Raw genomic sequence first — 13,972 nt, 5'->3', positions numbered from 1 at the left:
TATATATATATATATATATATATATATATATATATATATATATATATATATATATATATATATATATATATATATATATTTAATATTTGATACTACCCATGTAGCTTTGTGGTTGTTATGCTGCCTTATTGCATTCTACACCCTTTTTCTCTTTGCGTTTTACTTTAAGTGTTTCTGTGAATTAAAAGCCACTCTCGCCCATTGTTAAAATGAATATAGTCTACAAATGAACAAAAGCGTCTGTCTGTCACTCTTCCCGTGACTCTGCTGATTGCAGGAAAGTCTCGCGTGTTCTCGCGCGACGTTCTCTCCACCCCCACCAACAGCCCCTCCCCTCCGCTCTTTCCGTCTGTATCTCCGTTCTTTCTCTCTCTGGACCACATGAGATTCTCCTCCCGAAACCTGAACCGCAGCAGCAGAGGCATCGACCCCCCTCCCCGCACGCACACACAACATGGCTACAATTGTAACCTCGACCAGGTTTACGGACGAGTATCAGCTTTACGAAGAGCTCGGAAAGTAAGTGCGCGCAACATTGTAGCGGTGTGACGTCATCGACGCAAGTTACTCTTGTTTGTTTGGCACCGTTCTTTTCTTAGGATGTTGACAGCGGCGAAAATGACTTGCAAAGACACTCGTAAAGCTCCCCGAAAGCCACGCACAGTGGGGCTCGATCCGATCTAGACCAGAAACTGAGTACGGCGCTCGGTTTTGGACTTGATCCGATCAAGCCCCCTGTGCGGATCTGAGCTTTAGACGGTTTTAATGTCAGGTTTAATGGGCTCTAGTGGCTCTGAGGAATGCGTTTGTAGCGTAGAATGTTGTGTGTAGTGTGCACTGTGTTCACGCCTTGTTTTATTTTAAGGGCTCGCTGAAGGTTTTCTCGGTTACTTTGGCTGCCACTTTTCCTGGCATTAGCATTGTGGGTTGTTTTGTGCTCGTAACCGGTGGCGAAATAACGCTCTTTCTGCAGCTGCTTCAAATTATTGCGGCGTAGTGTAGTGCACTAAAGAATATGTTGGCGTGTACTTGACATTACAACGGAATATCGAGTGTGCGGCACACACAGTTAATCACACTTTAATATCTGAGGAGGGGAGCGATAAAGAGGGATTATAAAAATCAATAAATGAGCAGTGACGCCTTTCTGAGAATTCAATTTCACTTTTGGGAAGAGCATTACAGCCTTCTGACATGCAGATGCGAAGTGCTGTGAACGCCGCCCATTTTTCTAGAGGCAAATGTCATATTTGTGGTAGCCAGATGACTGCTGTTATGCTAAGTCCAGTTTGCGCAGATATGAAAGAGTTTGATGGTTTGCAGTTCTTTCTTGTCATGCTTAAATGTTCTAACCTCTCGCGATGCCTTATTCGTGAACGAGTCGTTCTTTTGTGTCGGATCTCTTCAATGATTAGTTCACTACTAGGAGTGAATCGAACCGAGCGGTACTCGACTCACTGTTAAGGGTTTCATGCAAAACCTATTTATAGTACGCAAGAAATAAAGGTTTAATTGAATTCAAAGATACATTTGTATGTACTCCCCCTCAGTCTATGCAAGATGGTGGTGACTTTTCTTCGTTAGAAAGTTAAAGACGTTTTTTAGCTGAAACCTGGCCCTTGGGGATTAATAAAATGCAAGTCAGCAGCTAACAGCACGTTTAGAGTCCCAAAGCGTATGTAGGCAAAATAAAATGAATTCCCATTGTCTTGTAAAGAAATCAGTTTGTTCAGTGCAAGAAACCAAACATAATTTACCAAGATTTTACATTGAATTCACCGCAATAACCAATAGAGTGTTCATAACAGTCTGAATTGTGAACTTCTCATTTAATGACATGTATAACTTTGGGAATCTGTGAAATGACAACGTAATATTACTTAATTTGTTGCTTGTAGCGAGAAGTAGGAACCATGTTGATGGAAAAATACAACATGTATGTTCGCCCTCTCCTTTGTAAACAAATGTTAGCTCATGGAGTGCGCGCGCAGAATTCCGCAGATTTTTCGCAGTTTTCTGCAGATTTTTAGCCCATCATTAGTTCTGTTTATTTACTTGAGTGTGTAAATCTAAATTTATTCAGTTTTTATTCAGTAATTTATTACTTTTTATTTCTAGTATTAAGGTTTTAGTTTTGATACTCCGCTGGATACTCCCAAAATAATTCCACAGAAATCCACAGATTTTTATCAAAATTCTCTGCAGAAATAGCAAAAAACATCCGCAGATTCCGTCTTGCCCTACTCATGAGTAGGCCCACACAGAATCTGCGCGCAGAATTCTGCAGATTTTCCGCAGAATTCCGCAGATTTCTGCAGACTTTTAGCCCATTATTAATTCTGTTTATTTACTTGAGTAAATGTGTAAATCTGAATTAATTCAGTAATTTAGTACTTTTTATTTAATATATTAAGGGTTTAGTTATGATAATCTGCTGGATACTCCCAAAGTAATTCTGCAGAAATCTGCAGATTTTTACCAAAATTCTCTGCAGAAATAGCAAAAAACGTCCGCAGATTCCGTCTGGCCCTGCTCATGAGGTCCAGAAAGAATCTGCGGACATTTTTTGCTATTTCTGTGGAGAATTTTGTAAAAATCTGCGGATTTATGCAGAATGATTTTGGGAGTATCATAAATAAAAAATTAATATATAGAATAAAATATTATACATTTTTAACTTTTATTTAATGTTTACAATGCAAATCAAGTTAGATCCACTTATTTGTTAAATAAAGCTAGTCTGTCATATAATATATCTACTAAAAGACTGAACATATGACTTAACAAACAGTATTGCAACTAAATCATATGGACATTTTAATATTGCTATTATTATATCAGAATAATATTAGTGAAATTATGAATAAATATAAACTGAATAAATATAAATTTACAAACATTTACACAGGTAAACAGGCTCAATGATAGGCCAAAAATCTGCGGATTTCTGTGCGCACAGATTAAAATTAGTTACTATGACCGTTTATGTGAAGCTGCTTTGACACAATCTACACTGTAAAAGCGCTATACAAATAAAGCTGAATTGAATTGAATTGAATTAAATTCCGTGTGGGCCAACTCATGAGGTCCAGATAGAATCTGCAAACATTTTTTTGCTATTTCTGCAAAGAATTTTGTATTAAAAAATCTGCAGATTTATTCATAAGTATTTTGGAAGTATGGTAACTAAACTTAAAACTTGGAATAAGTAAATAAATAACTTTGTAGTTTTACAATGCAATTCCAATTAGAACCACTTATTTGGTAATCAAAGCATGTCTCTCATATAATATATGTAATATATCTACTGAAAGACTATATATTGTAAAAATATTAGGGCTGCACTTTATTGGAACAAATTATTGGATTTATTACAAGCATAGCTAAATGCATTAGCGCAAAAGTAAAATAAGCAGTGCTTTATGGTTTTCAGGCTAGTCAAATCACATTTGGGTACAAAAATTGAAAAAATGTCATATAAAATACCACTGCAAAGACTTCACTGTTTAAATTGTTCAAAATGTATTCTTTATAAAAGTTACTGAAAGTGTCTGAATGCTTTAAACTGTCTTAGGACTCAAAAATGTGCAAACGCTCAGCTCCATTATGGTTAAACTCTGCAGTAATCAGCAAACATCATGTTTTTTTAGCTGTGATTATATAATCTCTATATATACACACATACATACATACATACATAAATACATACATACATTTACATAAGTAAATAAACAGAATCCATGGCAGATTCCACCTGGGCCTACTCATGAGTTTGGACACACATGTATGTCATTATGTGACAAAAAAAATGTAAATAATGTGTTAAATAATGTTCTTATTTTCTTTGCTTTGTAATACCTCAAAGTATGGTGAGGTGCCACTTGTATTTATATTTATTAATTTATTTAGTCTTTATTTGTGTTTTGAAGTCTCAAATTGCTGCCATTGACTTGCATTTTATGAATCAGTAAGGAACATTTTTTTCAGCTAAAAGTCTTTTTTATTGTTCTACTAAAATAATCAATCAGATCTTGGGTGGCCTGAGGGTGAGTAAAGGGTGACGTATTCCTTTAATAAATAAGGTTTGACATTTTATTGCATATAACATGCGACGCTGGAACCATTTCTTCAAAGCAAACTGTCAGACTTCTCTTCACTAATTTATAATAGCACTGCCATTACGTTATTAATGAATGACAGCTCATTTGCATGCGCTATAAGGTGCATTGTTTGTTTTTGAGGGAAATTAAGCGCCTTGTGTTCTTCATTTGCAGGGGTGCCTTCTCCGTGGTGCGGAGATGTGTGAAAAAATCCACTGGCCAGGAATATGCTGCTAAAATTATTAACACAAAAAAATTGTCAGCAAGAGGTAAGGCTTTTTATTCAGCACTCTTTAAATGCATACAGTGCAATGGGATGAAGATGCTTTGTGTTTTGTTTTTTCCTTACTTGCGCTGAAGGGAGGAGAAAAGATCTGAAGTTGTTTTGAGGCCTTTAGTCCATGTCTGTTTTTTCGAGGGTGTCTGTGTGGTTGCATGCTTGTGTAAGTTGACAAATGGTAATTAACTTGTTGCAGATACTGTCATTTAAGTGAGCTGGGATAATGGACAGATAATACTGTGACTAATTTTGCATTCACAGACGCTTCCATTGGTTTATTTGTCCAATCAAATGCCCTTCTTTTAAAAATGATGAGGTTAGTTAGATGAATCACCTGGGGCCTCATGTACGAAGACTTGCGTGGAAATCTTACTAAAACATTGCGTACGCACAAAGCTGTAAATGTGCGTACGCATAAAAAAATTCAGATGTATGAAACACTGCGTACGCCGAATCTCACGCATATTCTTTTGTACATCTGAATGAACATGAAACTGAGCGCAACATGCACGAGCACAAAACCCCTCCCTGCCTCCTCCCCTGTATGAATATGCTAATGACTATGCTAATGGCAAAACCCAACGAAAAAGCAACGGCAAAGTCAAGCAAAAAGAGAGACTTTGAACAGAATGTGAATTGGAGGTGCTGCTTTCGGAGGTAGACCAGAGAAAAGCGGTGTTATTTGCAAGTTTGTTCTCCGGAATTAACAACAAAAGAAAAAAAAATAGAGTGGGAGAGTTTAGTTGATGCGGTTGACACAGTTGGGTCTGAACATCGCACTGAGTGCATTTAAAAAAAATAGTCTGGTTTATATCTGTAAACTGTAGAAGCACTCAGAACAGTTTCAGTGGCGCGCTCGTAAGACGCATGTGATCATGTTTTGACACGTTCGAGCATGAACTCGGCTCGAATCCAGCGTCTGATGAACTCTATCTTCTTTTTTCCCCCCCGCTACATATCATATTTTGCCTACTATTTATCACGAGAAAGACTAGTAGGAATCATTAATAAGTTTGTGCATCATATTTTATTTGCACATTTATTGAATGGAAATGTTTCTGATTCACGCTTGCAGATTCATCTTCAGATAGTGTCTTTATAGCAATGTGCGTGCAGTAGATTGCTCAGATTACATTGGGAAAACAGGCGACTGCTGCAAATTGTGCTTTAATGTTTAGCTGGTCAACTGTATGGTATGGAAATCTTACATACCTACTAGATGAACCCGTCTCATACAGCTGCCATTGCAAGGCTCAGACACTTTGTAGAGAAGAATTTAACACAACTGCCTCTAGGAGTCGCCAATGGAAATAAAACAGACACGCACAAAAAATGTGCGTACGCCTGCCAAAAAGCTGCCGTGAACCTGCGCACATTCCCACGTTCAGTTCATTGTTAGTAAATCCAAACGTGAGCGATTCTGAGCGTGAAACCTTGCGTACGCAATGTTTTTGTGCGTACGCAGCGTTGATACATGAGGCCCCTGGTATTTCACCATTTATGGACTATTACATTGATTGCCTGGCTAACAGAAGTAGGTATTTCATGGGTCATTTACTAAAACCACTGACAGTGAACACGTTAAAATGAAAAGGGCATGGGCTGCTATGAGATTCTGGCGGTATGGTAACCATTATAAAAATAAATCACGGTTTCACGGTATTGTGAGTACTGCTCTAAAATAAACCCTTTGAAAACAATGAATTTTATTTTGAGAAACGTTTAACATATTTTGGAACAGTAAACATGTCAGGCTAAATAATTTAAATGAATCATAGACTTTTGCTGTCTTCATTTGTTTTAAAAATGTGTATTTCTTTACAATTTAAAACAACGTCTTTGGATATCTTTACTGCTGGAGATACTGTTATCCTAAAAAACTAAAACCAAATAAAAAAATCTTACACGTACCTTAGAAACAGTATTACAGAATATTTTGGCGATTTTTAAAACCTTGACTTTTCCAAACAAAAAGGTATACCTTGAAAACAGTTATTGTCTCATGCCTAGTCGTGGCAGTTATGAGGTTTTCAGTGCTTTTTGTGAATTTTGAGTCAATTAGAGTTGTTTTGATGCATATATGTGAGCACAAATCCAGTCTTGCTCAAGTGTTTTTGTAGGAATAACTAATAATACCATGTTAAAGTCCAAGAATCAGTTTTTCTCTTTTGCCAAAAATACTTAGATTAATTAAACCTTGCGTTTCATGAAGACATTCTGTAAAATTTCCACTATATATATATATATATATATATATATATATATATATATATATATATATATATATATATATATATATATATATATATATATATATATATATATATATATATATATATAAATATATATATATTTAAACTTAAGTGTAATTCTGATTAGTAATATACATAGCTGAGAACCGTATTTGGACGACTTTGAAGGCAACTTTTTCAATATTTAGATTTTTTTTGAACCCTCAGATTTCAGATTTTCACATGTCTGTATCTTAAATATTGTCAAATCCTAACAAACCAAGCATACACCAATGGAAAGCACATATACTCAGTTTTCAGTATTATGTCCACATTTCAATTTCATAAAAAATGACCCTTATGGCTTATAAATATTAGTATGTTTGGTTTAAATAAGCTGACCTTCAGCCACGCCTGTAATTGTTGGATAATTACAGATCTTATCTTTAACAACTCTATTGGGCACTGATGGTAACAACAGTATTATTTTAATATTATTTTCATTTATAAGATTTATCACTCGGAGTTTAAAACAAAAGGGGATTTTCAGCATCAAAATACAAAATTAGATGTCCATTAGATGTTGCCTACGCTATTGTTGTCTATCAGAAGGAATGCGTCAATAAAGCCGCCATTTTAGGACTGGGTAGCACTCCTTTGAAATGAATGTATGACCAAGGTGAAGGACTGGCCATCCAGAGCCAGAGATATATACACATTTTTATGATCGTGAGTTTTCCCGATGGTCAGTTTGCAAATGTTTTTTGTATTACGATAGTTATAATTTTACATTGATGTGTCAGTGACCGCACGTTCATTGCCAACAAAGAGACAGTGTTTGTGTGCATGGAAATGTATTATCCTCCCTACCTGTTAAATTTGATCTAATCCATGTCCTCACACCCCCTCTCCTGCTTTCTCTTCTAATGCTAACGGAGGGAGTGATTCGTTTGTGAATGAATAACTGTTATGAACGACTCGTTCACTTAGCCGACAACAATACAAGTTTCTGCCACCGCAGCGTCTTGTTTATATTTCATTTACATTGTTTGCTTATTTTAGTCAACAAAACTAGCATAAGCTTAGTATTTGGTGCAAGTTTGTGCTACTTTGCTTATGTTCGGTGCAATAAGAGATTGTATTATCATCAATGCTTGTTTAGCACAAAAGTTTGTGACATACAAAAATGTAAAGAAAAAAAAGGGTAATGATTTGCACTCAATTGCTTCGTACTGTTTAAAAGAACAAAAATGTAAAAAAAAACGAAATCTTACCTATGAAATGTTATGCTTTTGTGCTTTGTGTTCTTTGTTTGCTCGTTACTACACCCGTACGCAGTGCTGAAGTCAAGCATCTTCATATTGGCATCTTCATATTCTTGACTAGTGCAGTTGAATGTCATTTGTCCTGGAAGCACTGTACAACTGTGGCGGCGCTATTGACGCATGCTCAGGGTGTGTATGTGATAGCTAGTGAATAAATCTATAGATATTTCCCACCCCAACTTCCTGTTTCAATAGGAATTGATTCAAGGCAGGAAAGGAAACCGAGTTTCCCTTGACAGGCGCTCTTTACAGACGTGTAGCTGTGTGTTGAAACCTGCCCTGCTGGGCCAGTCGCAGTTCTTCAGATAGAGCCCAGTGTGTTCATGCTTCTGTAGAGGAAAAGCATGCAGAAGTGTTTGCCTCTGCCTCTGTCCAGCCCTGTTTTTTTTTTCAGAACTTCAAGAGACGCATGAGAATGCGTGCTGTGCCCTGCAGCGCAAATCTGGCAAATAGTCCCACCTGCAGTTTTGCAATAATTTTGTAAACCTTTTTTTGCACAAGCATGTGTTTATCAGTGCCATGTGGCGTCGCAGAACTTACACGCTTTCTTGTGGAGCTTCTGAGGACGAAAGCTGCTTTTGATTAGAGTAAAAAATAATGTTTTTTCCCCCAATTTTCCAGGAACAGACAGAATTAAGGTGTGTTTAAAGGCCCTGCGGTGGTTATTATTGGATGTTTTTATTGGCATGTGCTCAGTCTTCTCAATTGAATGTTGAGTAACTGCTTTGATAAACGGTTAATCGTGTGGTATTGTGGGAATGTCAGAAAGGCCTATAAGCTGAGTCATACTCTGAGGCAATTCTAGGTCAGCTGACTGTTCAACTTTCTTTATTGTGATGTTTTTCAGCAAGAGTGATACCAATGAGCAATTAGCTATATTTCCACCCACATATTTTTATGCTCATTTTGGAGATGTGCATAAAAAAAGGTTGATGAAAACACCATGATGCGCATAAGTTTTGAAAATGTGCATAAAAAAATGTGGTCACTTTACAATAAGGTTCATCAGTTAATGTTACTTAATGCATTTACTAACATGAACAAACAATGAACAATACATTTACTACAGGGTTTGTTCATGTTAGTTAACATTAGTTAATGAAAATACAGTTGTTCATTGTGAGTTCATGTTAACTTACGGTGCATTAACTAATGTTAACAAGCATGAGTTTAAATGTTAATAATGCATTATTAAATTTTTTAATTGTTACCAAAAATGTATTCGCGTAACTTAAGTAGGATGAACTTTTTATTCGATCAGAAAAGATTCACATAAAATACGATGGAAACGCATTTACCAAATAAACTCCAGTATGTGCATTAAAAAAAAAAAAAGTCATGTGATTTGTTGTAGGTGATCATGTGATGATAAAAATGTGTGTGAATGGATAAACCAGCAGCTTCCGACCACAGTTGCTCCCAGGGGTTTGCTTATCGCAGTCACCGGATGTCCAATTATTTACAATGTTTTCTTACAGGGACATACATTAAAAAAAGTTACTGCCAGTTACTGATGTTCATTAATGTTATAGGTTTTTTCTTTAAAAAGGCAGAAATCTCATGCAACAATACAAAACAGCATTGCTGCTTCAGAATATTTCAGACATACGGACACATTGGATAAGTGGAGCAAAGCCACACCACATGCAACAACTTGATCTTTCATTAGATGAATTTGATAAAGTGCACATTTTCACACTATAAAGTAGGGTTGGGCGATGTCAATCAATTTGATGTCTTTATGTAAAACATCGCAATGGACAATGTTGTTGTCATCGTAGGCGGCGGTGAATTAATTATTTATGAATAATTATTTAATTCATAACAAATAAATTATTTGTGGCCTATCGTTTCAACTACCTGACCCACGTGGTCTTTGTTTTACCTATAACCAAATCATGCATAAAGATAAGTTACCCTTAAATTACCACTTGTCAATCACTTTTTCCGCATGAATAGGCAGAGTGATCTGTCGTTATAATGGCGCCAACAAACTTTGTTGGTAAAAAAGGTGCACAACCAACAGAAACCAACCAATATCTGATGTTTTCACTAAAATTACTAAGTACAAGTGTGAAAACGAACTATTGAAGCAATTTCTGACGCTGTGACACGTTACCCGATAAATTCAAAAGAGTTTGTGTGTGTGTGTGTGTGTGTGTTGTCACTTGATGTGTGTTTTTGGCGGACAGAGAGAGATATTTTCAGAAATGCAAGATGAAACGCCAGTGTGGACGTGGTTCGTTTTAGTTCTAAAATGCCATTTTGAAACTAAGACGTATTTGTGTAAACAAGGCCCAAGTGTGTATTTTTCTCGAGCGGGTTGGTGCTGCAAAGGGGGCTGGGTGGAGAATCAGCCATCGCAATGGACGATGGCTTCGTCTATCTACCCAACCCTACTATAAAGCTTGTTTTTATGCAGGAGTGTAATTTTTGGCTGATATGCTGCAACGGCTTCTTTAAATACGACAATAATGTAGCAGATTTTGTGACCCCTTTGCCGCCGGGAGCTGAGAAGGCAGAGTGAACTTTGTGGCTCTTGCCACCTTTGGTGTGAACGCACACAGTTAGCATTATTATATTATTTGTTACCTCCAGAACTGTCAAGAGCATGTGTGCTCCACGTCTCACACCTTTAAACACATTCATTGCGTGTCAGGATTGTCTTCTGAGGCGCAAGTAATTTATTAAATAAGGAAAAGATTCACGCAGCTTCCTCTACCTCAATTAATTCCATTTTTACTTTTGTTATTTGGCGACAGTCAATCAAGAAGTGAGGATTTTTTTTGTCCTATTTGGCTCAGTGGATGGTAACACTGCTTTATTCGCACGTCTTTTGTGCAATATTCCAGTTTTGCGCTTAAATTTAATTTGCTTCTTTGGATGGAAACATAGCTATTGATAATCATTCAACTTGCATGTTAACCACTCACAATATTTAGCATTTCTATTTTAATAAAACAAGTATTGCTCTGCTTTTGCTTGTTGAGTTTAGGTCTGCTGCAATGTATCTAATCATACCTGCCTGAGCAGAAGGGTTAGTAAGTGAAGTGTCTTATGCAGTACGTCTTTCTGCCGTTCTTGATTTGCTGATTTGCAGTTTTCCGCGCAGCTAATGTAAATTTAAGTGGCTAGCATGGACAGTGAGAGTCTTGTTTATAGCATAGCCATTTTCTTAGTTGAGTGCTTGTCTCCAGCAGCCCGGCCAATTAAGAAGACCGGCCTGAGCTTCAGCCATCCTGTTAGCAGAGGAAAAGGGCTATGAAGCAATCCCTTTGACCACTAATATGGAGATTCTGGAGGTTGCCCAGGGAAAAGGTGTGGTTCTTGTCATCTTGGTCTAACTCTGTGTTCAATTCATCCATGTCTCATTTGAGATGGATGCCTGGTTTAATGTTCTCTCTACTTTCGCTGATGTGTGTGCATTTAATTCTCAAATAGATTAATTTGCAGGCGACTGGAGTCTAATGATTCAGTTTAATCCAATGATTCAGATTGCTATTAATGAATTTTCTTCCTTCACTTTTCCATTAATGATGCTTAGTTGGTAGTTTCGAGGAAGTGCCGAATGATTGATCCTATTCCTAAATGTATTGTAGCATTTCACCCACAAATGTGTGCAATCTGCGCCGATGGATTATTTTGAAAGTAAATAATTTATTTTTAATTTACAGTGAAGCAAATTGCTCATATGAGATGCACCATAGAACAGAAGGGGTGTAATATTAATTGTCTGCAATAATATCCTTCTGTTTGAGTTAAAGCCTCTTGTTAGAATGCTAGTCAATGAAAAAGTCACTGTAGTTCAGGATATTGTGTCAAAAATTGCCTTATAAGATTTATTGTTTATAAATTTGTCATGTGATATAGCCTAGTTTACTCGAGAGTACCTTTTTCCTGATCAATTTATTTTTGCAGGATCGCATATGAATTGATTTTGCACAGCAGTTCAACAAACAAGATGTTAGTGTTAAGTGAAATGCATTTGATCCTCGGTATTGGTTTTTCTCATTCTGCCAAATAAAATAATTTTAAACAAAGCAAAACATAAGTGCTTCAAAGAGCAACAGTGTTTCTTTTATATGAGATTCAATGATCTATTCATGAAGACAGTCCAATCATGCTTCATTTCTAAATCAATCAGTTTTTTTGAGTGAATCATTTGAATTCGTTGATGATGTTGATGTCACTACTTGTCTGTGCACATCGTTCATGGTTGTTGTTTTTTTTGGTTAAGTATTCATTTGTGTGAATAGAATAAATGCGGTGTGATGCCCTGTGACAGAGCGTCCATCTGGGGATTGAGGGTCGGCTCCGTCTGGATCCTAATTGTAATAGGGAACACCTGTTAGTAGCTGTGTCTCATTTCACAGGCTGCATCCTCCGAACGATGCATTCGAAGTGTTCTGCGTCGGCACAGCAAAGGTTGTCTCATTTTAAAAAAAATTTGAAGGCTCCTTCAAACGCAGCCTGAAAATGCGTCTTTTGTTTCCCAGGTAATGTAGGACACAACCGGTGGATCCTTCATGTCCAGGGCCAGCGCGTCCATAGAGGCGCAAAGGACGGCAGAATAGAGAGGGCAGCATCCACGACACCTCCCTCACCACCCGCGTCCTAAGTTATGTCCGCGGCACCTCCCTCACCGCCCGCGTCCTAAGTTATGTCAGCGACACCTACCTTACCACCTGCGTCCAAAGTTATGTCCGCGACACCTCTCTCACCTCAGTTAAATCCGCAACCCCACCCCCCACTTTCATTTTCACTTTAGGGTTGAGTGCGGCATGATCGTCCTTTGCCTAGAGCGTCAGTTCAGCTTGCTCCGGCCCTGTTCACGTCCTCGAACATCCCAAGATTCATTGCGTGCTGATAACGGCAGGATGTTTTTAAAAAGAAAACTCCAGCTTAACTGTATAAATTAGGGTTAATTTAATTGGATATCTAAACACATGATAAAGCAAAAAAGTATTTTTATACATGTACATGTATGGATCAAAGGAAATATATTTCCAGCTTCTGTATACCTTGTTTTGTCTTCAGATTGCTTAAAATAAGTTTTAAAATCACTTTATCAAATTTCAGCAGCGCTAATTAACAGCAGCTCATATGCTTGCCTGGTGACGAGATCTGTCCTCTGTAGGCTAGATCATCTCATTTCAAAATGCTAGGTTCAGCCTGTATGGACTTCGAAGGACTCACCTTTTTAGTCTGCATCTTTCGGAGGATGCAGCCTCTGAAATGAGACACAGCAATTGACCTCTCTGGACCCTTTAAAAATCTTACAGCCAGCGTATTGAGGAGGCTGCTGTTTTGGACTGGACTTTTTGTTTAATTTGTTATATTTAATTATTTTGTACATCCAACATTATCAGCGGTGTTTTGGATGTAGGTGTATGCCAAAATGTGTATTTAGTGTACATTACATGTTTTGGCATACACTTACATCTAACACACCACTGATTCTTGACTGCTACATTTACATATTTTTGCTTTACGTTGTTTAAAACTGTTTCTTTAAAAAAAATTCTGTTGTATAATGTTGGATTTCTTGTGAGTTCCTCTTCTTTGTTATGTCCTTGTGAGCCATGGGGCATAACAAATGGGGGCTTGTCCACATCAAAATTGAATTTCGTATTGAAAAGTGTTAGTTATTTAGAATATTTGTTTTGGATTTCTGTTTTCTTCTTTACATACACAAAATTTGGCTGCTTTAGTTTGTACAGAGACAACAATGGTGTCATATTCATTGCAATTTGAAATCAGAAGTTAGCATTTCCAGCCCCCAAAACATCTTTGTCATGTGAATGAATATCCAAAACGTATAAAAGATTTCCAAAGCCTTTTCTGTGTAAATGCCTCCTTAAGGCTGATTTATACTTCTGCATCAAACGCCGCCGTATGCTACGGCGCTGACGCATAGCCCTTCGCCGTGGCCGTCGCCGTCACTGACGTGCACCTCTCAAAAAATGTAACTACACGTCGCAACGACGCGTAGCGTAAGCTCTGTGATTGGTCGGCTTGGTAGCGCTGACCAGTCTG

General features: G+C 37.3%; 1 protein-coding gene across 24 annotated transcripts in view; it reads left to right on the top strand.

Annotated features, from left to right (window-relative positions):
* Positions 1 to 379: 379 nt before the first annotated feature.
* Positions 380 to 13,972, top strand: part of camk2g1 (calcium/calmodulin-dependent protein kinase (CaM kinase) II gamma 1) — a 159,824-nt gene continuing 146,231 nt past the window's right edge. For all 24 annotated transcript variants that reach the window (XM_005156371.6, XM_068224653.2, XM_005156366.6 and 21 more), the window contains 2 exon segments: positions 380 to 519; positions 4,275 to 4,369. In XM_005156371.6, coding sequence (XP_005156428.1) covers positions 455 to 519; positions 4,275 to 4,369 — 160 coding nt within the window. In that variant the 5' untranslated portion in view covers positions 380 to 454.

The sequence above is a fragment of the Danio rerio genome, chromosome 12, assembly GCF_049306965.1.
Source record: "Danio rerio strain Tuebingen ecotype United States chromosome 12, GRCz12tu, whole genome shotgun sequence".
Lineage (NCBI taxonomy): Eukaryota > Metazoa > Chordata > Actinopteri > Cypriniformes > Danionidae > Danio > Danio rerio.
This window is presented reverse-complemented; position numbering and strand designations above follow the sequence as displayed.